Below are 24480 nucleotides of genomic sequence, written 5' to 3'. Positions count from 1 at the left end.
ATAGGTATTGACCCTCTGTGTGAAGGAATCTGTTAATATGTGCAGTGAAAGCAAAGTTGGAAGTTTTATCTCTGGAGAGTATATATAACCCAGGTTTTATGTGGATCTTGATGATTCAGTAAACATCACTGCACTGGATGAAATTTGGTCCCAAATGAAAATATAAATAACATATTTATAAATGTAAGGTTATAGTCTTAGCGTGCAACATTCCCTTCCATAAACCACAACACATTTTATTCTCCACACTGCAGAGGCCGAATAGATCGATCCGATCCGTATGAAGAAGTCCACTACCGTGGTTTAAACGGTCTCCGCTATATGCCCAACGCAAAGCGGAATGAGGCAGTGGGAATAGCAACGCTATGGCTGCCAGTCTCTCTCTGACTCAGGTAACCCTGTCTTTAAACTTGTACCTAACGTCTCAGAATATCTGTCTCCACTCTCCGTATTGAACATGAGCATTGTTAGACTACTCATGAATTTGGGTGTATAAAAACGGGCGCCTTCCGGTGTCTTTTCCACTCTCTTTTGAAGTTGTCCGCAGCTAGCTCTGACTGGGAAAAGTTTCTGGCTAATCTCTTTGGGGACTGCGAAAGGGCGTAGCTAGCTAGCTAGCTAGCTATCTCTCTATGTATCTGGCTCTCTGCTACTTGGTATCATTTTTAAAACGGTTGAGATGGCTTCGATTCATAACTTTTACTAAATTTCTTCTGGCAATTTTTTTATTTATTTCGCCATATTCTGAATAATACTTTCCACTAACATGAACGTGAACTCGGTCAGTGAAAGTCTCCGTTCTACTACTTGTACGGCATGTGTATTATTGTCATCCAGTTTGGTTTAGGTCTGTCAAAATCGCTTTACTAACTTGCTGGCCTGCTGTCTCACATACAAGTAACACTAAATGATGTAGCTAGCCAGCCAATGTTGATAATCATCCTGCGTATTAATATTAGCGAGCTAGTCTAGCAAGCTAAATGGCTAGCTTACCGCACAACCCAGTGAATAATTGTCATTAGGAAGGGACCATGTTGACTGGCCGGGTTAATGTGTGGCTGATAGTGACCTTTGACGATGAAGGTAATAGCTTAAATGCTTGTTTGCTCTTTCAGTTGCGTTTTTTACGTATACAGTACATTGTTTTGTTGGAGACAACAAACTAGCATGGCTTACTGCTTTTTAATTGTAAGAAGAGGAAGCATCACTTTTAGTTACAAAACTGTCAGGCAGCTTATAGACTTAGTTGCCAAGTTTGGTAGAAATATAGAAAATGCGTTGTACCCACTCAATTTTAAAGCAAATGCCTGATTAAGAAAACACATCAAGATAGTTTGATAATGTTAGCTCTACACTAATTGGCATTTGTTACCAAGTTCATCAGTTTGTTAATAAGTAACAAAACCTGTAACCGAAGCCACCGTTCAAGACTCACACAGAAGTTTCAACCTGCAAGTGTTATGGATACCGACACACACACACACACACACACACACACACACACACACACACACACACACACACACACACACACACACACACACACAGTGGTTTACAGTGGCATCATCCATGTGCGGTTTGTTTGTGTGGTGCAGGTGTCTTGTGCAGTTATGTAATAGTTGTTGGTGCTGGCGTTTTCTTAGTAGCAGGTGGAGTTTTCATAGACAAGGAGAATGGTGCTGACTAGTAAATTTGGGGCAAAGTCATGATTTTATTCAGAGAAGGCTCATCGAAACCAGGGTGCATCTCGCAGGAAAACGTTATAATAAAAACATTCAGACCAGTATAATACAGTCAGTACAGTAGCTATATGCTGCTAGCTTGCTCTGTGAAGAGAGTGATCGGGGAGTGTTTGCAATGCACTGGACACAAAGCTTCAGTGTTTTGGCCGCCAACAGTTCCAGGCACACACTTTTTTGTTTGCGATAGAAAATGGGGAGGCCTCGCTGGGACAGACAAGCTGAGGCCAACATGTGTAAATAATGATCAGATTATGAATCAGCCATTGACCGCTCTCAACTGGCAATGTCAGTCTTCACGTTCCTGATCCGGATCTAATCGCGTTCGTTTAGTGAATCTGCACGCGGCATAGTGTAGCCTGTGTCCGCTGTTTGTTTTTCGTTTCATCTCACCCAGCATCTTTTGTTGTCGTGGAGGGTGAATCTGTGGTGAGGTGGAGGCAGGATGAGGGTGTGCTACCAGCTGTTAGCTGCGGGGCCACTCCTTCACGAGGGCCCTGGAAGCCACAGGATGTGTGTCAGGAAGCCTGTGGCGTGGGCCAGATCAGCAGAAAGCGTCTGTCCCCTGTCATTGCGCAAACACACACAGACACTTTGCTAACTTTATTACGTTATACTCTAGACAAGATGCAGCTTGCACAACGGAAACAGGAAATATGGGATATTAACAGTTCTTTCATATTGTTATGGTCAGATTAGTGAATAAATGTCTGTTGTTCTGTCCAGACAGATTCAGGGACCTGTCTTGTCTCTCGTTCTTCCCAGTAAAAGGATTATTAGACGGCATCCCATTTATATGAACCAGGGTACTTACTTTTGCCTTTGGTTGTGTTTTTCCTCAATCCACAAAGTCCTGTGTCATATTAATGTAATTTCTTTCAGTACCCTTATTCTTTGGAAAACAAACACATTCCTTCGAATGTTGTTCTAGATGCTGCTGTTCCTGCAAGGGACTTTACAATGCCTGGCAGAATAGAATTACAAGCATTGAGAGACAAGACACACTGAGGAATGCTCCAGAGTAAACATATTGATTTGAATACGTTTGCCTCTCCCGTCTTTAATGAATCACCCCAGGTTGTTGGCAGCTGCGGCAGGCAGACAGACAGACAGACAGGCAGACAGGCAGGCAGACAGACAGGCAGACAGGCAGACAGGCAGACAGGCAGACAGGCAGGCAGGCAGGCAGGCAGGCAGGCAGGCAGGCAGGCAGGCAGGCAGGCAGGCAGGCAGGCAGGCAGGCAGGCCAGGCCACCGGGACACCGGGACACCGGGACACCAGACTTCCAGCTTGGCTGGGAGAGTGGCTGGTCTTGTGTGCTCCAGGCTGGTCTAGCTTGGCTGGGAGAGTGGCTGGTCTTGTGTGCTCCAGGCTGGTCTAGCTTGGCTGGGAGAGTGGCTGGTCTTGTGTGCTCCAGGCTGGTCTAGCTTGGCTGGGAGAGTGGCTGGTCTTGTCTGCTCCAGGCTGGTCTCTTTTTTGGAACAGAGAATTCTCAATGAAACGGAAATGTCAATGAATCCCCTGTACAAAGGATTATACTAAATAGTACACCTTACATTATACTGGATAGTTAATTATAGAATTTTAAATGATTGGTCACCTCAACAGCAAGCTATTGATGCATTTAAGATGCTTAGTTTTTTTATACAATACTGGCTCAACAACAACACTTGTGACCAAAGCAAGTAAAAATGCAGTCTTAATGGCACGATGCATAATGCATTAAAACAGGAAGTATCTCTTCCTGATGGGCTGCGGAGACCGTCCAATAATATTGCCTCCGTGTGATCGCTCTCTAATGCAGAATATCTTTCTCACCCCACAGCTCTCCAGTGGAAATCCTGTCTATGACAAATACTATCGACAGGTAAGACCCTTCCCATCTCAGTAGGACGACCACACCATGAACTGTGTGTTATTTTGGCTGGGAGGTGAGACAGAGACGGAGTTGAGGCCAACAAGACACAGAGACAGATATTGTGTTGTGTGAGAGGGAGACACAGAGAGATGCAGTGCAGTAAATGCTACTAGCTGCAGATCTCCAGTCTGCAGGCGGCTGTAGTGGTTACGGCACACAGTTACAGTGTCTAGTCAGTGTGCGACACCTCCGAGAGGCTTCTCAACGCTCTGAATTAATGATGATCCTCTCTCTCTTCCTGCCCGCTGCCCATGACAGCCTTTCTAGCTAGCTGCTTCAACTGACAGGGCTGGGTAACATGGTTGGATGCTGTGCAGGCAAATATGCCTTAAAGTTGTGTTATTTGAAGTGAGAACTAGCTTTGAATGCAGTATTTATGGTTTAGTCCTCCATCGATGTCACACACACAGTTAAATAGGCTGCAGTGCTTCAATTCGAGGCTTAAGCTGCTGTTTATGTCCAATGTACCGCCCCCTTTGAGTTAGTAGGTAAGAATATGTTGTCTCAGCAGAATGTATTACTGTTATTTTTATATCCATTATATACCAACTATAATGGCTATACCTGTGTGAGCGAGATAAGCTGTGTGGTGTTTAGGCTGTGTGTGACGTCCTGTGTTTGGTGTCCAGGCTGTGTGTGACGTCCTGTGTGTGACGTCCTGTGTGTGACGTCCTGTGTGTGACTTCCTGTGTGTGACGTCCTGTGTGTGACGTCCAGGCTGTGTGTGGTGTCCAGGCTGTGTGAGGTGTCCAGGCTGTGTGAGGTGTCCAGGCTGTGTGAGGTGTCCAGGCTGTGTGAGGTGTCCAGGCTGTGTGAGGTGTCCAGGCTGTGTGAGGTGTCCAGGCTGTGTGAGGTGTCCAGGCTGTGTGAGGTGTCCTGGCTGTGTGTGACGTCCTGTGTGTGGTGTCCTGGCTGTGTGTGACGTCCAGGCTGTGTGAGGTGTCCAGGCTGTGTGAGGTGTCCTGGCTGTGTGAGGTGTCCAGGCTGTGTGAGGTGTCCAGGCTGTGTGAGGTGTCCAGGCTGTGTGAGGTGTCCAGGCTGTGTGTGACGTCCAGGCTGTGTGAGGTGTCCAGGCTGTGTGAGGTGTCCTGGCTGTGTGAGGTGTCCAGGCTGTGTGAGGCGTCCTGGCTGTGTGAGGTGTCCTGGCTGTGTGAGGTGTCCAGGCTGTGTGAGGTGTCCAGGCTGTGTGTGACGTCCTGTGTCTCTGTCTCAGGTGGACCCCTCAGGCAGTGGCCAGGTGGCAGCTGCAGATGCTGCCTTGTTCCTCAAGAGGTCTGGCCTGGCCGACCTGGTCCTGGGCAAGGTAGCTTCACGGGCTGGGAAACCAGCCACCCTGCCAGGGACCGCATGTACACAGATCTGTCCTTAAAAAATACAAATACAAAATCTGTAGTTTCAAACACTGTTTGTGCAACGGTGTGAATGTTAGTCTTAACGCTGACAGATATAATCTTTTTTGTCAAAAATGTCATACCATTTTTTTTCTCTTTGTCTTTTGGCCACCGTGTCACCATTATCACATTGACTGTTTTTTATTTTAGTCTGTTTGTTTACCTGCTATCTTGCTGATGATGTGATTCAAAAAGTGTTGGAAGTACGTAACTCTCTCCGTTTGCATAGATCTGGGATTTGGCAGATTCTGAACGCAAGGGCTGTCTCAACAAACAGGTACATTTACCTCATAAATCAACACAAAACACCAAACGAAACACCCACTTCTTAACAAAATTACATAGTTTTGAGATCTTGCAGTGATTGTTACTGTGCCTCGATGTGTTTACGCCCCTCAGCAATTCTTCATTGCCTTGCGGTTGGTGGCCTGCGCTCAGAACGGCCTGGAGGTGGCGCTAAAGAACCTCAACCAGAAGGGAGTTCCTCCCCCGAAGTTTGTGAGTGCAGACAGACAGGACTGTCCTCTGTCAAAACAATTAGCTCCCAGTGTTGATGTTATTCAAGAAGCTCCAACACAACAATCACTGACTGATTCACTGAGCTGTGCAAAGTGTAGCCAACAAGAATCTTTACGTTGTAAAAGCCTGTGGATTCATGTTCATGTGTGAAGTGTGCCGGTGGATCTGATTGAGTGTCCCTGCTCTGCCTTCAGCATGACCCCAGCAGCCCACTGCTTCCTGGAGGCGTGGTCACCGACAGTCCCTGGGTCGTCAAGGTGAGCCGCTCACCTGGTTCCATCCGTTAAATCAGGTGCACCTCAGACGTAACCAATCATTCCGGATCCAACGTCAGCATTAAGGGCGCCATCGGCCAACAAACCCTACCTTTCCTGACACAATGACTGGAATAGTTCTTCTTTGTGCCTCTGCGTAGCGATGCATCACTCGCCCCCTGCCTCTCTGACTATAATAACCCGCCCAGGCCTGGGAAGCAGATCTAATCAATAGTTCTCATCCAACACACCGGCTGTGTCCACAGGCAGAGGAGAAGCTCAAGTTCGATGCCATCTTTGACAGCCTGTCACCAGCAGGGGGCATGCTCTCAGGGGACAAGGTTAAACCTGTGCTGCTCAACTCCAAACTGCCAGTCGACATCCTGGGACGGGTAAGCAAACCTCTGCTCTGTGTGTGTGTGTGTCTGTGTGTGTGTCTACGGATGGTTATTGTTTGTTAATGTTGATGGTTCAGTTGATGACGGAACTGTGTGTGTGTGTGTGTGTGTGTGTGTTGCAGGTCTGGGAGCTTAGTGATCTTGACAGAGATGGAATGCTTGACAGAGATGAGTTTGCTGTGGTAAGAACGCTCTCGTCAGCACTTACCTGAGAGATCTTACTGAAACTGTAGTCGATATCTGCCAAATCAAGGTCGGTGTAAATTAACAGACTTCCATTTATAACAAGCTAATGGTGCCCTTGTTTGTATTTAAATTCCCTTGAAGCTTGCATTTATGTTTTCTCAAGGTTTGTTCACCATCGGGAATACTCTTTTAAAACTTGTCTGTTATGTTCATCTGCTGCCGTTGTATGCTGTGTCTATCAAGGTCTTGAATTTACATTTAGTCATTTTTGACTAACTGAATCACACGAGGTGCTAAGGTTGCTAAGGTTGAGCTGTAGCTTTGCGTTCTGGGAGATGTTTATCACATCGGCACATGTGTTTTGCTTGTGTAACGTCCAGATGTTTGTAGCTGAGCAGACGGCCCAGCTTGTTGGCTGTCCTGGGTGTCACATATGGGAAACGTCTGTCTGTTGTAACGTGGATGAAACTTGACAAAGAACTCGGAGCTCAAAGGCACACCCTGCCTGTCGACCTAGTTGTTTGGAAATGCATCGAACATGCTTGCTTCTGCCGTTGCAGACATGATTTAACATAGTTGTTTTCCCTGTGTCCCCCAGGCCATGTACCTGGTCTACAGAGCCCTAGAGGGGGAGCCCGTCCCTATGTCCCTGCCCCCACCCCTCGTCCCCCCCTCCAAGAGGAAGAAAGCCTCCGTGCCCCCCGCCGTGCCCCCCGTGGTGCCCCCCGTCATGCCCCTCCTGCCCTCACCCCCCTCCGTCAAAGACCGCTCTTCCCACGGGGGGACCAAGACCCTGCCTGCGCCCCCCAAGCCTGCTGCCACCTCGGTGGGTACCAGCCTGACCCTGCCCCCCAAGGCTCCAGTCCCCTCGGTAGGTACAGTGGCCTACGACACTGTTGGCGTAACTTGGATGAAGTCCTCCTTCCTGGTTTCCTACCCTCTCCTGTCCACATTCGTTTCCTATTTCCTACTCAGTCTCAGGGGAGGGGTGTGAACATAGACTTTTATGAACCTGACCCTCACTTTGCCCTCTAGAGTCACCTCTCCCATCTTGCTATAAATCCCAGTGTTCCTACTCTCCTCTCCTCACTGTCGTTTTATATTATATTATATATTGTATTGGTACTGTTGAAATTGCACTCATGGCTACAGTGACTCACCTCCCTGTGTCCATATTGATCTCCCATCTGTCTGCTGTCTGTTCACTTATCCGGGTTCCTCTCGTCTCCTTCTCCTGTTTGGGTGTCCCCTCTCCTCCACCTCCTCACCCCCTCTCCTCCACCTCCTCACCCCCTCTCCTCCGCCCCCTCTCCTCCACCTCCTCACCCCCTCTCCTCCGCCCCCTCTCCACCACCTCCTCACCCCCTCTCCTCCACCCCCTCTCCTCCACCCCCCTCTCCTCCTCTCCTCTGCCCCTTGCCTCTCTGCAGTGGGTGGTGTCGCCGGCAGACAAGCTCAAGTACGACGAGGTGTTCGCCAAGACGGATGGGGACATGGATGGGTTGGTGTCGGGGCCCGAGGTGCGAGACATCTTCCTGAAGACGGGCCTCCCCTCCGCCACGCTCGCACGCATCTGGTGAGGCTCTGGGCCCTGGTGAGGCTCTGGGCCCCCCCGCTTCTGAGGGGCCCCCGACTGGACACCCCGGGGGCTGCAGTCCCAGTAGGGCCCGCTCTTTCCAGGATGTGCTTATTTAAGCTCCAGGCCTACCAATTGTACTCTATTGATTTTCCCCTGTCAGAAATCATTGATCGTTTATGTCATTTGTGCTTGTGGTGGGTCTGTGACCCCATTTGGTGTGTGTGTGTGTGTGTGTGTGTGTGTGTGTGTGTGTGTGTGTGTGTGTGTGTGTGTGTGTGTGTGTGTGTGTGTGTGTGTGTGTGTGTGTGTGTGTGTGTGTGTGTGTGTGTGTGTGTGTGTGTGTGTGTGTGTACGCTTGTGGGGCCCAGGGAGCTGTGTGACATTGGGGACATAGGGAAGCTGACCAGAGAGCAGTTTGCTCTGGCACTGCATCTGATCAACCAGAAGCTGGTGAAAGGCCTGGACCCTCCGCAGAGCCTGTCCCCAGAGATGATGCCCCCCTCAGACAGGCTAACGGCCAAGCAGGTACGGCCCTCCTCTGATCTCCACCTACACACTTCTACTCAACTATCGGAGGATTCTCTTATTTTCGCTGCTTAAGCTTTGTCATAATGATTATTTACCATTTAAGGTGTAAGATTAAATGTGTTAGATTAAGACTAAAGCTTTTCTCAGATTTAAAGGAATTAACTTTTTTTTTTTGTCAATCACATTTATTGTCTGATACTAATGTTTTCCTTTCCTGTGCTGTGCTTGTGTGTGTTTCTCCATGTGCTTCTGATTCCTAGCTTGCTGCTGTGTGTGTGTGTGTGTGTGTGTGGTTTTGTGTGTGTGTGTGTGTGTGTGTGTGTGTGTGTGTGTGTGTGTGTGTGTGTGTGTGTGTGTGTGTGTGTGTGTGTGTGTGTGTGTGTGTGTGTGTGTGTGTGTGTGTGTGTGTGTGACCCTGTCTGTGTTCCTCCTCTTCATCAGTCATGCTTGTTTACAAGGTGGACTCGCCCCCCCTGAGTCAGTGCTAGCTTCCTCGGGACGCACCTCAATACTGTCGAGTCGCTTCCTCTCCTAGTCTCCTCACCATCACCCCACTGAAACTTGTACTTGTACTTTTGAAACTCGTAAGATTTGAATAGGAACGACAAAGAAAGTTTCGATCTAGTTTTGTGAGTCTGTTTTGAGGACCCTGACCCCGCCCCCCAGTTTGGAGCTGAACTTGTTTGTCGTCGAACGTAAGTGTTGTCAAACCCCCCTCCCTGTGAGGAATATAAGGATTCTGGTAGAGGAAGCCCCCTCAGAGTATTGAGACACGCCCGCTGGGTTTCAGCTGGGTCGCATTCAAAGTGTTTCTGATGTAACAACTCATCACAAACACTCTCTCTCTAGCTCCGCCCCGTCCCAGTCGTCCTAGCTGTAGCTGTAGCCAGTGTGGTCCCGTCTTCCATGGAGCCCTACCTGTGTGTGTGTGTGTGTGTGTGACTGTGTCTCCTACATCTGTTTCTTGTGCTAAGATCAAAAACATTTGACATGTCTCACTCCTGCCTCCTGGGTGGGTCATTCAGGAGTTCATCGTGATCCTCAACTTGGGTTGGATTCATAAATAAGATGGAGGATAAAACAAACAGCCCTCATCTCACGTGCTGCTGTTGTTGTCTGTTGACTGTGTAGAGACATTGTGTGCTCGTGTATTGTGGATGTTTGTTGCGTGTGTCTGTCTGACAGGTGAACACTTGAGTGATGCTGGTGTTAATCCACTGTTGAACATCTGTCCCCTGCAGAACAACTTACTGAACCTGGCTGCTGACTTCTCAGCTATCAAGGAGCTGGACTCTCTCAGCAACGAGATCGTCGAGCTACAGCGGTGAGTATGGGAGGGAGGGAGGGAGGGAGGGAGGGAGGGAGGGAGGGAGGGGGGGAGGGAGGGGGGGGGGAGGGAGGGAGGGAGGGAGGGAGGGAGAGAGGGAGCAGGGGGGAGGGAGCAGGGGGGGAGGGAGGGAGGAGGGGGGAGGGAGGGAGGGGGGGGGGGAGGGAGGGAGAAGGGGGGAGGGAGGGAGCAGGGGGGGAGGGAGGGAGGGAGGGCAGTATTTCAGCCTCAATATAATAATGAGTCCAGTTTGTATTACGAAAAACTCCAAAAATGATTTAGGGCTCAAATAAATGTATCCCATGACCTGTTGAAGTCCCCATCTACACTCACATCTAACCTACACTAGGACATGGGCTTTTTACAACGTCTGGCTCCGGCACAGCCACAAATATAATATATAATCACATTCTGTGGGAAATACCGGAGAGGAAAGGAGGATGAGAGGCCGGGGAGGACAGAGAGGCCGGGGAGGACGGAGAGGCCGGGGAGGACGGAGAGGCCGGGGAGGACGGAGAGGCCGGGGAGGACGGAGAGGCCGGGGAGGACGGAGAGGCCGGGGAGGACGGAGAGGCCGGGGAGGACGGAGAGGCCGGGGAGGACGGAGAGGCCGGGGAGGACGGAGAGGCCGGGGAGGACGGAGAGGCCGGGGAGGACAGAGAGGCTGGGGAGGATAGAGAGGCCGGGGAGGATAGAGATATTAGAGTTTCTGGAACAGCATGTTCAGTATTTCTCCACCCCGCTCCCAGAGGCACTCTCGTGTCTCTACATCAAGTCAGATTGTATTTCTTACCCACAGATCAACACTGCTAACTTAACACTCCTTGGAGGAGCTGGAAAAACCAATAAAAGAAACTCACACGAGAGGACTGACAGATAGACTTAAGACAAAGCACAGGACTTGTGTGTAAAGTCAGCTTGTCATTTTATGACTTCCCCTTTTTAGGAATCGGGAGGGTGAGTGAACTGAGAAGTTCTTTCTCCTCCACCTTTCTGACAGCTGTGTGTGTGTGTGTGTGTGTGTGTGTGTGAGTGAGAAAGAGAGAGGTGGAGGAGGGCGTCAGGTTTAAAGAGGAACCAGAGAATATAATAGAGCTGTAGAGAGATAAGGACAAGAGATTGAAGATGAAAGGAAGCAGCGAAGATGTTAAAGACTCTGGTTTGTGGCTGTTTCGAACCCCCTCCTCCGGTTGAGGACCCTGGAGATGGGGAGGAGGACTGTGGCTGGAGGTTGGTGCTGGGGGAGGGTGGCCCGGGGAGGCTGGCTGGGGGAGGGTGGCTGCGGAGAAGGGAGAGTTAGGTGTGGAGAAGGACCTACATGTAGGCTGTATGAAGCCTTTGCTGACCTGATTTTGGATGTGTGAAATGTAAATAGATGTGTCATTTGACATGTATTTGTATGACCAGTGTGCTAGCATCCTCCAGTATGTTCTTGGTCAGTGTGTGGGGTGAGGCGGAGAGTCAGGAGGTATTTCATCTGTCCTCAGGCAAGAGAGTTGTTTGGACTGGCTGAGTTAGAGGCAGTGCAGCTTCATCCTCTAAGGAGATTTTCCACTCGTCCTTCCGGCCTCCGTCTTGGTCCATGACTTGTTTAGGGAGAGAGAGACAGGGAGGGGAGAGAGGGGAGGCTGGGGAGAGAGGGAGAGGGAGAGAGCGGAGGCTGGGGAGAGAGAGAGAGAGGGGAGGCTGGGGAAAGGCAGACTGGAAAAATCAAGATAGGACTTACCCCTCTACCTCCTCCCCCCCCTCCCCTCCCTCTCTATCACACTCCACCCCCCCTCTCTCTTTCTGTTCCCCTGTTCTTCTGTTTCTCTTCTTCAGAGACACATCCTCCTCCAGGCTGCATCTGTCTCTCTCTCTGTCTCTCTCTCTCTGTCTCTCGCTCTGTCTCTCTCTCTCTGTCTCTCTCTCTGTCTCTCTGTCTCTGTCTCTGTCTCTCGCTCTGTCTCTCGCTCGGTCTGTCTCTCGCTCGGTGCCTGAGCTCGTATACACACAGACACACACACAGACCCTGCCAACACCACACGTCTCTCTGACTAAACACTCCCACACACACACAGCTCCAGCTGGTCGCAGGCGTTCTTCCATCCTTTCCTCCTCGTGTTTACCGCTGAGCAGACCAGAACAGGATGGTGGTTCATGGTGGACAGGAGACTGGAGCTGCAGGGGGAGGAGGTGGTGGTGATGATGGAGGCTGGTCGGGGCTGGGGCCGGGGCAGGGGCTGGGGCCGGGGCAGGGGCTGGGCGGTCTGTCCTGGGTGCTGAAGTGGTCGTGTCTGTTGTGCTGGACCCTCAGAGAGAAGAGCACCGTGGAGCAGGAGGTCAAGGAGAAGGAGGAGAGCATTCGAGAACGCACCAGCGAAGTCCAGGTGAAATCTCCCTCCCTCTTTCTCTTTTCTCCCTCTCTCTGAAGCTATCAAGACTGGTGTCTCTTTCTTCGTCTCTCTCTGTTTGGTCTTTTTTGTCTCTCTCTCTCTCTCTCTCTCTCTCTGTCTCTCTCTGTCTCTCTCTGTCTCTCTCTGTCTCTCTCTGTCTCTCTCTGTCTCTCTCTCTGTCTCTCTCTCTGTCTCTCTCTATCTATGTCTGTCTGAGCCTGGGTGTTGCTACCATGGTAGATAGCCTCTATTTTGGGGTCCGACTCTTAAAGGCACAGCTCACTTTAAAGATCCTTCTTCCTGCGTATATCTAACCATGTACATGTGTATGTTTCCGGCTTGTCCTTAAGAGCATAGCTCATTTCACACTTTCATTTTCTCTGATAAAGGTTCAGATCTGTTTTGGGAAGCTGTCTGAATTTATGATGGTACTTTTGCATCGACCAGTTATTTAGATCGAAGTTGTGTTGCAGGGGAGGCGATGGTCAAGGTTGGCTATTAATACTAGGGGCTGGATGAGGGGGGCTGGATGAGGGGGGCTGGATGAGGGGGGCTGGATGAGGGGGGCTGGATGAGGGGGGCTGGATGAGGGGGGCTGGATGAGGGGGCTGGATGAGGGGGGCTGGATGAGGGGGCTGGATGAGGGGGGCTGGATGAGGGGGGCTGGATGAGGGGGCTGGATGAGGGGGGCTGGATGAGGGGGGCTGGATGAGGGGGCTGGATGAGGGGGGCTGGATGAGGGGGGCTGGATGAGGGGGCTGGATGAGGGGGGCTGGATGAGGGGGCTGGATGAGGGGGGCTGGATGAGGGGGGCTGGATGAGGGGGCTGGATGAGGGGGGCTGGATGAGGGGGGCTGGATGAGGGGGGCTGCCTCGTCCGCTCCTCATCTCTCCTACTCCCCTCCTTCATTCTCCCTCCTTTCTTCACACCCTCACCTCCCCCGTCCCCCCTCCTCTCCTCCGTCCCCCCTCCTCTCCTCTCTGCCTAACGCTCTCTGTCTCCTCCTCCCCGGGCCAGGACCTGCAGGAGGAGGTGTCCAGGGAGGGAAGCGTGCTGCAGCGCCTGCAGGCCCAGAGGCAGGAGGTCCAGGGGGCTCTGGAGGAGCTGGACCAGCAGAAGGCTTCCCTGGAGGAACAGCTAGAACACATCCGCCTGCAGTGCAGCAACGAGAACCAGCTGGTGAGAACTGGACCTTACATGACCTCCTAGACCCTAGACCTTACCTTCTAGACCCTAGACATGACCTCCTAGTCCCTAGACCTTACCTCCTAGTCCCTAGCTCCTAGCCTCCTAGCATCTTCAGCAAAGGTGTGCGGGCGTTTAACCAAGGCCAGCCTGGCGGGGCGTGCGTGTTCCCCCCGTGTGCGCTCCTCCAGATCTCCACGCTGCAGACGGAGCACACGGAGCAGGAGGAGCGGATCTGTGAGTACGAGGAGCAGCTGGTGGCGTCCAGGGAGGAGCTGCTGTGTCTGCAGGAGGAGACGCTGAGGCTGGAGGAGAAGGTGCAGGCGGCCAGGGAGCAGCTCTCCCCCCTGCAGGAGTCCCTTCAGGACTCTGTCTCACAGGTGTCACAGGTCAGGAGCACACACACTCTGAAGCACACACACACACTCTGAAGCACACACACACACTCTGAAGCACACACACACACACTCTGAAGCACACACACACACACTCTGAAGCACACACACACACACTCTGAAGCACACACACACACACACTCTGAAGCACACACACACACTCTGAAGCACACACACACACTCTGAAGCACACACACACTCTGAAGCACACACTCTGAAGCACACACACACTCTGAAGCACACACACACTCTGAAGCACACACTCTGAAGCACACACTCTGAAGCACACACACACACTCTAAAGCACACACACAAACACTCTGAAGCACACACACACACTCTGAAGCACACACACACTCTGAAGCACACACACACTCTGAAGCACACACACACTCTGAAGAACACACACACTCTGAAGCACACACTCTGAAGCACACACTCTGAAGCACACACACACACTCTGAAGCACACACACACTCTGAAGCACACACACACACTCTGAAGCACACACACACTCTGAAGTCACTCTGTGTGGGCATCTGTCTCTGTCTTTAATTGTCTCTATGCATCTTTCTGTGTCTTTGCCTCTTGTCTTTCCCCCCAGATGCAGCAGAAACTGGGTGAGCTGCACCTGGAGGAGAGGTCTGTCATCGCCCAGCTCAGCTGGAAGAGACACCTGGAGGAGGAGCCTGTACTGGTCAACGGCTCCGCGGGCCTCACCAACGAGCTGCACCAGGAGGACCTGCACCAGGAGGACCTCTACCAGGGGGACCGTCCGCTGGAATTGAGGGAGGAGGAGCCGGCCGTTGCAGACCAGCCACAGAGAGAGCCCTCCGAAGACAAGGAGGAAGAAGAGCAGGAGAAGGAGGAAGAGAAGCCCAAGATGCCTGACATGGTTCAGTCCAAACCTGACGTCTTCGAGGACCTGTATACCAGCCTGGCCTGGCCGACAGACAACCTCCCCAAGGTGGACTCGGTCAGTGCAGTCCTCCACCAAGGCTCACTTTACTGCAGTGCTGGACCACCGCGGTCGCCATGGCGTCTGACGTGTCTCGTGTTTCTCTGCTTCCCAGGAACACGGTAGCCCCCCAGCGGAGGGGGCTCTTGAGGAGGAGGGGGAGGACCCCCCTGCAGCCAGCACACCCCAGGTAAGCCCCCCCTCCCCTCCCCTCCCCCCCCAGTACCTACGGTGGTCAAGCACCGGCTGAACACTCGAACCTGAGTTCTAGAATTTCAGAATTCTGCTCTCTGACTCTTCTGTTCTCATCTCCTACTGACGATCCCCTCCCTCTCACTCCCCCCCCCCCCCCTCCAGGTGGCCTCCCCAGAGAGAGAGGCAGAGAAGCCCCCCCAGGAGGAGTACCCCCAGCCTCCAGACTCCCCTCCTCCTCCTCGGACCAGCCCCCCCTCGCTGCCCCCCCAGGGGAACCCCCCTGCTCTGCCTGGGTTGGACTTCTTCGAAGCGGACCCTTTCACTGACCGTGAGTCCCTCCCTCCCTCTGACACTGACGGAGCCTCGGGGAGGAGGCCACCCATGGCTTCATCACACCTGCTGTATTTTAGATCTGAAATGACTTGATGGGCTTGACTTTATGTTTTGTTTTCCACTCATGCTTATACCTATCCAAGCAGTTAGAAGTGTGTGTGTGTGTGTCAGGACAGTGTTGGAAGCCTAATTATGGATTCAGAATGGTTCTGTTATCTGTCTCTGCAGATGATCCGTTTAAAGACGATCTGTTTGGAAAAGCCAGTGTTTCAGGTGAGTGGTGTTATTTTAACCAGAGCCTCCCCAGCTGCTCTCACCTGGATCCCAGCCCTGTGTTCCCCTCTGTAAACACCTGGAACCCAGCCCTGTGTTCCCCTCTGTAAACACCTGGATCCCAGCCCTGTGTTCCCCTGTGTAAACACCTGGAACCCAGCCCTGTGTTCCCCTCTGTAAACACCTGGATCCCAGCCCTGTGTTCCCCTCTGTAAACACCTGGATCCCAGCCCTGTGTTCCCCTCTGTAAACACCTGGATCCCAGCCCTGTGTTCCCCTCTGTAAACACCTGGATCCCAGCCCTGTGTTCCCCTGTGTAAACACCTGGATCCCAGCCCTGTGTTCCCCTGTGTAAACACCTGGATCCCAGCCCTGTGTTCCCCTGTGTAAACACCTGGATCCCAGCCCTGTGTTCCCCTGTGTAAACACCTGGAACCCAGCCCTGTGTTCCCCTCTGTAAACACCTGGATCCCTGTGTTCCCCTGTGTAAACATACCTGCCGTCTCTCCCACAGTAGACCCTTTCGGCAGCGACCCCTTCAAAGGCTCCGACCCCTTCGCGGCTGACGCCTTCTTCAAGCAGGCCTCTGGCACCCCCTTCCCCTTGGAGGACCCCTTCACCCAGGCCGACGACCCGTTCGGCTCCACCACCGCCCCCTCAGTACCGGACTTGTTTGCAGCCCAGCTGAACAACACGGCGGCGGCAGAGTCGTTGGGTCCCGACCCGTTCGGCTCCAAACCCCCCAGCTCAGCGGCTCTGCCCAGCAAAGACCCCTTCAGCGACCAGGGCCCCAGCATGGCGGACGCCGCCCATCAGTTTGGAGCCAAGATGGACGCTCTGGGGGAGGCGGACCCCTTCAGCTCCCATGGCGACGCAGGATCGGATCCCTTCAGCTGTTCCTCTGTGGGATCCGAGCTGGCTTCTGTGAGTAGCGCTTCCACTCATGCTGCTTCTAGGAGAAGTTTGGTGTCGTTGAGTTACTAGTACAGTGGAAGTTACTGCGTTGTTTGTGATACTTAAAGCTGTGTCAGCAATCTCTCATCTTTTTACTTTCTTGTCATCGTCTTCCTGTCAGAATGAGCTTGCGGCATCAGCCAACGACCCGTTCGCTCCGGGGGGAACCACGGTGACCACGGACTCTGACCCCGGTAAGGCTGCAGGGTGGAGCCTCCCTGTGGGGGGAGGGGGGTACTGCAGCTAGTCACCCTCCTGCAGAGGAGAGTCTGCTGGCCTGACGAGGGGTAACTCCTGTGTGTCTCTGGGTGACGAGGGGTAACTCCTGTGTCTCTCTGGGTGACGAGGGGTAACTCCTGTGTGTCTCTGGGTGACGAGGGGTAACTCCTGTGTGTCTCTGGGTGACGAGGGGTAACTCCTGTGTCTCTCTGGGTGACGAGGGGTAACTCCTGTGTGTCTCTGGGTGACGAGGGGTAACTCCTGTGTGTCTCTGGGTGACGAGGGGTAACTCCTGTGTCTCTCTGGGTGACATGGGGTAACTCCTGTGTCTCTGGGTGACGAGGGGTAACTCCTGTGTCTCTGGATGACATGGGGTAACTCCTGTGTCTCTCTGGCCTAGATCCATTTGCTGCTGTGTTTGGGAACGAGTCCTTTGGAGGTGGGTTTGCAGACTTCAGCGCCTTGGCGAAGGTAAACGTTTACAACCTCCGCAGTCCTGTCCTATGTGCGTGCTACGTGAGCTGAGTGGCACATGTGGAGTCGCTGCTGTTGTTGTTGTTGGATATTGGCGCTGTGTCACAGTGCACTTTGATCATGTATTTCTTCCTGACCTCTGATTGGTTGTTTTCAGTCGAACGGCACTGACCCGTTCAGCTCGTCCAGCCCGCTCAACAAGAATCTGTTCCAGGAGGACGGCCAGTCCCCAGGCTCAGACCAGCCCCCAGCCCTCCCTCCCAAGACGGGGACTCCCACCAGACCACCCCCCCCTCCTCCAGGTCAGCCAAGAGGACCACACAGGCCCAGGCATTAGAGGCGAAAGCTGACGCATTCTTTTGCAGCTCGCCTCCTGGCATCTGGGAATGACATAGTTAGGCTCCTGTTCTCCTCAGACGCTTTTTCCAGGAGCCAGTTTTGGAGTAACTATTGCTACACTGTACATAGGCCATGTGTGGTTTTTAGTTCGGCATTTTAGATAAGTAGCTTAATGTCTCTTGTATGTAATGTTTTCGTGTATGGGCCATTGCGCCTGAAATAAACATTAAATAAAATAAATAAATAAGAGAGAAGGGGGGATGTTCAGTTATATACTGACAGGCTAACATAACTGTCTGGCTCCTGGTGTCCTCTGAATAATTCTGTCTTTGTGTGTGTGTGTGTGTGTGTAGGTAAGAGATCCAGTACCAACAGAACCGAGTCGTCGGACTCCTTCCCCAGAAGACCCTTCCTCCCCGCGGGTTCCGGAGACTTCTCCTCCTCCTCCTCCTCCTCGCAGCCCGCCAAGGACGGCGTCACTGACCCCTTCGCCCCGTCCTCTCCCCGCCACAACGCACGCAACGACCCCGACCGATTTGCCAGCTTTGACAAAGTGAGCACCTCCCCCACCCCCTCCCCCCCTCCTTCAGACTCCGACTAGGTCCTGCCCACTTCCTGGTTTCCTGTGTCACAAGCCACGCCCACCCACACAAGCCATGCCCACCCACCTACCCACCACCAGCCTCAGTCATCCCTCCATCCTCAGCCAAGCACTATGGAAGTAATTCCTGTTCTATATTAGCTACTTCCTGTTCTATATTAGCTACTTCCTGTCATAAATGACTTAAACACCTCTCCTGAGTTCCGAAGATGAAGATAACATTTTTATTTTACATATTTGATAACTTAATTTGAATTATTTTATTTAACTGAAAACAGAAACTATACATTTGTATTTGTATGTTCAACGTACTTGTTTATATCCTTAATTGTTATAATTGGTGTGATATTTCTTAATGTAAAGAATAATTGTTTCTACTGCACTTCCAAGTTTTTGTTTATTTTGAAGTTGGAACTGACTTCAGTCTTCTGATAAAAGATCCACTTCCTTTTCCAAATCACCTTTTTAACGTTAAAACCAAACAGGTGAATTAGCCAGGTATAATCAGTCACCATCCAAGATGGCGAACAGCCCAAAGTCTCCATGAAGGACAGGCTGGCTGTGGATGGAAGGCTGTTGGCTCTCTCTCTAGTACCAGAACCTCTCTCTAGTACCAGAACCTCTCTCTAGTACCAGAACCAGTCCTCTAGCACTGCCTCTGCTCCCTAGTGGGGCGATATGACATGTATGGTGAAATCTTTTCATAAGCTCGATGGAGAGGAGTGAGTCTGGTGGGCTGGTGTGAGGGTGGCCGGTGCTGTGTGTGGTGGACCGTGGCTCAGAATGAGTCAAAACATGTGACAGGAACACAGGATGGAGGCCTGACTAGGCCCCGCCCCCTCATAGTAACCGCATCCTGCATGATAACCCTGCCCCCTGCACGCACTAACTGTCCTCGTGTGTGATTGGCTGGCTCCTAGTGCCCCCCCCCTCACATCTACAGACTCCTCCCACTCCCTCCATCACTCTCTCTGGAATCACACCTCCTTCTCCTCCGCCACCCACCCACCCATCCATCCATCCGTTCATCCACCCATCTCTGAGCTCGACTGCGCTGCCCTGTGGAATAAACAAGCGCACCTCTTCCTCACACTGCTTCACGTTCTCTTCGTCTCTCTCTCTCTCTCTCTCTCTCTTCCTCAAACCGAGCTCAATAAAGAGTTAAATCACGGCTGCTCTTCCATCTCTGGCCTCTGTGTGTCCATATCCATGGTTGATTAACGGGTCCTGCCGGAGCCGCTCCCTAAATGACTGTGTGTGTGTGTCTCCTCACTCACCGTCAAGAGTCAGTGCTGTCAGCCTGCCCATGTCCCCTGTGTACACCTGGGATGCTTGGGGGGGGGGGGGGGGGATTAGAAATGGCCGTCGTACTGCTTACACCTGTCCAATCAGCAGTCCCTGTGTGCTCCAGTCAGGAGTGATGGAGAGCAGGCAGGCTGGGGGAGGAGGAGGGTTCTCAACACACGCTGCTCTCTGCTTCACTTCATCCAGGCAACAGGGGACCAGTCACCTGGCTGAAACACCCTCCACATCCACCTGCATGAGCACATCTCCACCACACACACAAAACAAACCTGGAACCATTTGTTACCATGAAAGAGAAACCATTTAGAGGTTCTGAAACGACATATTACAGAACTGAACATTGTTCTGTGGTATCAGAAGGTTTCCTTTCTTGTTACAAATACTTCAGTGTTGTCCTCACCATCTGTGCAGACACACACACACACACACACACACACTCCTGTCTCTCTGTGCACGTCTTTAACACTCCACAGCTGTCACCTCTCCGCGCTGTGCATGACCTGTCTGTCGCCGTGGTGATCGTGGCGTAATCACATCTCCAAGGATGAGAGATGTGTCCTGATTCCACCCTCAAACACACACACACACACACACACACATCCATGTGGGGTCCTTGTGTTTGGTAGATGAATTAGAAGAACTGCAAGCTCTATGTGATGTTGATGACGTGGGGTCGGGCTGCACAGCGCTGGATATGTGTGGTTCTGACGGCTGTATGTATGCCCCTCTGTGTGTGTGTGTGTGTGTGTGTGCGTGTGTGTGTGTGTGGTTGTGTGTGTGGTTGTGTGTGTGGTTGTGTGTGCGTGTGTGCGTGTGTGGTTGTGTGTGTGCGTGTGCGTGTGTGTGTGTGTGTGTGGTTGTGGTTGTGCGTGTGTGTGTGCGTGTGTGTGTGTGTGTGGAGCAGTACCCTACTGAGGAGGACATGATAGAGTGGGCTAAGCGGGAGAGTGAGCGTGAGGAGAAGGAGCGTCTGGCCCGGCTGACTCAGCAGGAGCAGGAGGATCTGGAGCTGGCCATCGCCCTCAGCAAGTCCCAGCTCTCCTGAGGAGCGCCCCCCGGTGGCCCGGCATGGACCTGCTGGGCCCGGAACTGCACAGCACGTACCAAAGACCGAACAAGAGGGACCGGAATCAAACACCCAGTTTGGATTCTCTGAAGACGCCACCCTTTCTGCTCCTCTCCTCTGGAGACATCAGTGCTTCCATACGACTGGATCAGAGGTTTCCCTCAAGGAGGGTAGGGAAGGAAGGAGGGCGTTTGAGAGGATTTAAACTGGCCCAGTGAACTGAACAGCACCTGTGTGGAACCCGGTAACAGATCTCTAACAACCCACCTCTGTCGTCCACTTGCACCCCTCCCTCCCTCTCCTCGTCTCCCTGTCTAACACTCCTCGTTGGCATTAACATTGTGCATTTCAGACTCGGATCTCAAAACCCCAGGATGTTTAGGGTGTAGGTGGGAGATGGAGGGGGAGAGGGGTCGCTATAGAGACGAGCCGTCTTGTAGTCCTCCTGCTATGCAGTGTGATGGATGTGAACTGAAGTTTGTTTCAAGTGTATCTTGATCCACATTCTGGTCTTACTTGTATCAGTCCTCCCAACCTTTTCATGTCTGTTTTTAAGCATTGACACATTTTGTTATAACAAGATTACCAGTTGCAGAACACATCTTGCCTTCCTTTGTGTCAGAGGGATGAGTCTTGCACGCATCTGTCAAAAAAGACTTGAATGTTGCTGCTTTTCTAAAACACCGTGTCCTGGTGTATGTGCTATGTCCCAGGTACCATCCAAACAGTTTGAACATCAGTCCACAGGTGCAAACCCTCTAAAATGCCCAGAGAATGTAGATTCACATAGGTGGAAGGGACATACTGCACATCTTGGCGTTGACTGAGTGTCTTAACTTAAAACACTCCATACAAACCTAGTTAGTGTGTGCTGGAGTCAAATACACTTTGAGATCACACTACTTCCTCGACGGGTGATTCCTGTTGCCACAAACATTGTCAGTCTTCACATGCAGCTTTCATGAGATTCAGTGGAAAGTGGGTGACAGATGTTTTGATCAAAAACGAGTGTTTTTTATTTTTTATCTGGGCTGAAGTAGGTTAACGTCTGGAAAATATACTGCATAATGCGATACACATTAGTTTGGATATTATGTACTGGCTAAAATAAATTCTGAAATGTGTTGTAATTGTTAAATATAAAAATACTTTGTTAACCCGAAATGGACAGACGCTGTATTCAGAGTCAGTGTTTGTACAGTAAACGGTTTTGTGTAGCTTTTTGAATTTGTCCCCAGATATATACACCTGTCCTTTTATTCTACGACATTCGTTGTCTACAAAACGGCGTCTTTTGGGCTTTCGCCTTCTCAGACTGCACATGTAAATAACCTAACAACTTTTCTCTGACCGACATCAAATTCTTTTGAACAACGCCGTCATTTGCCAGTTCCATCGCAAAGCATTAACGCTGTCTCTGTCGCCGCTCGTTGCGTTTGCTTTTAAAGCTAAAGCATCTTTTTTTGTGCATGTTTGAATTTGTATAGGGCGATCTAGAATACGTTCCTGAGTCTTATGCGACTGAGGAAAGTAATTATGTAATTTTAAGCCTTGTGCAAAGGGATTTTTTGTCTATCTTGTCTTTGAGGCTCAGGGTAATTTAACTTGCAAAAACACCTGTTGTGTTGGAAAGAGGAGGGAGGAGAGAGATGAGGTGGAGTGGAAAGGGGGAGTGGTGAAGGGGAAGGTGGAGGGGGATGACTTTAAAGCATGGAGCGCACGCTACTGTAGCCTACACCTTCATGCTTTTTTTTCTTTACTCAGAGAAAATGATACTATGATCCAGTGCTTGAATTACGTGGGAGCCGAGCTTCCATAGAGTGGACTGGCTCCCCTGAAAGCAACAAAGTCAAAAATCTGAGGGGGTCTTTCATATCTGAAGGTGTTTGCCATATGTGGCATTGTAATTTAATCTTAAACAACACTCATTATCCATCCCTGTGCACCGCGGTCTCTTACCATTTAAATACGTTAAATTAAAATATAGGCTACTACGGGACGTACGTAGACCTGAGCCTACCCTACGCTCATGAACGCAGCATGACTGCACTTCACCACCACACCACTAGGCCATGTGTGAGCAAGGCGCATAGAATCGATTTGACAGCACTTGCAAGTCCGAAGAAGTCACTTTGCGTTTAGTTTAATGTGCTTTTGAGGTAAATACCACAATACATCTTAAATATAAATGTAATTGTCAGTTATACCACCGAGAAAAGACAACCTGCGCCGACTTTATATTCGCCCCTGACAAGTTTCGGTTTTACCACCAAAAAACTTAAATTATTTGGTAAAGGAAGCTCAAGCACAAAAAATGTTTTACCATCAGTTTCAAAAACTCTAATAATTCAAGTCATAGGCTCTTTTTTTACTGATGACACAAGCTGATAAATTACACTTGAAGCCAGGCAGCTAAGATGTGTTTAAAAGAAGACACGGATGCACGGATGTCTTCTCCTAAGGCTAAACTCCCAGAAAACACACCAACGTATTGCCCCGCTGTGGCCCGCTGTGTTTTAAATAAAGGGAGGATGGTGACGTGAAAGTAGGCTGTGTAAATAGGATAGCATGAATCATTGAGTTTGGGGTGAATTTGGTCTTAATTCAGGAACTGCCTCATCAAAGTCTGAGAGACTGAGGCAACAGCAACAGAGGATAGCCACCAAACTTTCTGCCAGTTAGTGTATTTTCCCTGTGTTGAAGTTAAAGACTAGCTGCATTATTGTGTTTTGACACTGAGCATGTCGGAGACGGTGGTCTCGTTCAAATGAGTTACGTGTTATTTCATTGTGAAATTGAGAAGGACACATCTTTGTATTGCGACATTGAAATGAAATATGGACGAATACAATTAATAATAACAAGTTGAAATTAAATACAAGGAATCAATTTCTGTAAAACAAAATCTGTTGTGAGCGTTTCTCAAGTTGTAGCCTAGGTCGACCGTGCGGCATAGGCGCCACTCGCGTCTTGGCTACTTAATTGTATAGCCTTGTTATGTTATGTGCGGGGTGCATGTTCCAACTTTTTTTATGAGATAGAGAGACCCCCTTAAAGACAAAGATAATTCTAGCACTGGTATCATCACTCAGAGGGCTAAACTGTGAAGTAGCACTCTTCGGACCATTGCACAACTAATTGAACGCAACTTTTATCCTGCTTGTTTTTCATCAAGGCCTTTAGGTCCGTCAGAGCACCATTAAGGGGGTGGTTGTGGGACTATGTTCCTGGTTGTGCATTGCAGCACACATATTTTACCACTGTTTTGAAGTAGATCTACTGCAAATATCCTACATAATTGGGATTACATCCATTTAGGTTGCCAATGCACTGCCCAGCGTCCTAGAACCAGCTTTAATAGGATATGTCTCGTTAAACTTACAGTATCAACATTTAGCTAATCTTATATCGATGTACATTGGTTTAAAACTTGTTTGTGAATACAATGGAATCGTTTACTCTACGGCCTGGCTTACTTTTATGTCCATGCAATTAAAGGTTCAAAGGATGCTTTGAATCATGTCATTTGTATGGATTTCTCTATTTTCAAATCAGAAAACCACTTATGTTTCAAAGCTATCGATATAATTAAGGCTTAAAAAAACTGGCTAAATGTATTTTATTTTCTATTTTTTAACTTGTGTGTCATTATAGGAAGGTGAGACGGGAAGTGTGCTATGTGCATTTAAGTGAAAGCGAATATAATGAAAATAAACAAACATTTAAATGAATATGTTGGATTGTGTCTTTTTTATTTAGAGTGGTTTGTTTTGTATTGTATTGTGATCAGGATAAAAGCCACATACAAGAGTTATTATACTGCACATACACTCGTAAAACAACATAGTCTCGGCGGGCACTAGGACCTGGAGTCAGAAAAACCACATTCCATCGCATCTGAAAAGAGAACTAGTTGTGACCGTCTTCCACACCTTGGTTTCTTACCTGGGAGGAGAGGAGTCCTGTC

At 50.4% G+C, this 24480-nt stretch overlaps 1 protein-coding gene across 4 annotated transcripts; it reads left to right on the top strand.

Moving 5' to 3' along the window:
- Nucleotides 1-290: 290 nt before the first annotated feature.
- Nucleotides 291-24244, top strand: eps15 (epidermal growth factor receptor pathway substrate 15). Of its 4 annotated transcripts, none has more exons than XM_084675873.1 (25): nucleotides 291-392; nucleotides 3566-3607; nucleotides 4872-4961; nucleotides 5279-5326; nucleotides 5449-5547; nucleotides 5763-5825; nucleotides 6089-6214; nucleotides 6343-6402; nucleotides 7005-7232; nucleotides 7837-7982; nucleotides 8354-8510; nucleotides 9755-9837; nucleotides 12137-12209; nucleotides 13234-13395; nucleotides 13593-13790; nucleotides 14401-14772; nucleotides 14870-14944; nucleotides 15112-15277; nucleotides 15511-15555; nucleotides 16070-16479; nucleotides 16631-16703; nucleotides 17129-17199; nucleotides 17360-17504; nucleotides 17895-18094; nucleotides 20352-24244. In XM_084675873.1, the coding sequence occupies exons 1-25, from the start codon at nucleotides 366-368 to the stop codon at nucleotides 20490-20492; spliced, it is 3300 nt and encodes a 1099-aa protein (XP_084531999.1). In that variant the 5' UTR covers nucleotides 291-365; the 3' UTR covers nucleotides 20493-24244. The 4 variants fall into 4 exon arrangements, with proteins under 4 accessions (XP_084531999.1, XP_084531998.1, XP_084531997.1 ...); XM_084675872.1 differs by having other exon boundaries at nucleotides 7005-7277; nucleotides 14407-14772; XM_084675871.1 differs by having other exon boundaries at nucleotides 7005-7277; nucleotides 16073-16479.
- The last annotated feature ends 236 nt before the right edge of the window (nucleotides 24245-24480 follow it).

Source organism: Hypomesus nipponensis, chromosome 16 (assembly GCF_054491055.1).
Source record: "Hypomesus nipponensis isolate SF chromosome 16, ASM5449105v1, whole genome shotgun sequence".
In the NCBI taxonomy this organism is placed as follows: domain Eukaryota; kingdom Metazoa; phylum Chordata; class Actinopteri; order Osmeriformes; family Osmeridae; genus Hypomesus; species Hypomesus nipponensis.
Note: the sequence above shows the minus strand (reverse complement) of the source record. Positions and strands in the feature narration are given on the sequence as shown.

Bases quoted from the DNA above. Each gene is read 5' to 3' on its own strand.
- eps15 (XM_084675870.1), top strand. From the start codon at position 366: ATGGCTGCCAGTCTCTCTCTGACTCAG. The intron at 12,210-13,233 runs GTGAAATCTCCC...TCCCCGGGCCAG, and splicing joins AACGCACCAGCGAAGTCCAG to GACCTGCAGGAGGAGGTGTC. The intron at 16,480-16,630 runs GTGAGTAGCGCT...TCTTCCTGTCAG, and splicing joins TGGGATCCGAGCTGGCTTCT to AATGAGCTTGCGGCATCAGC.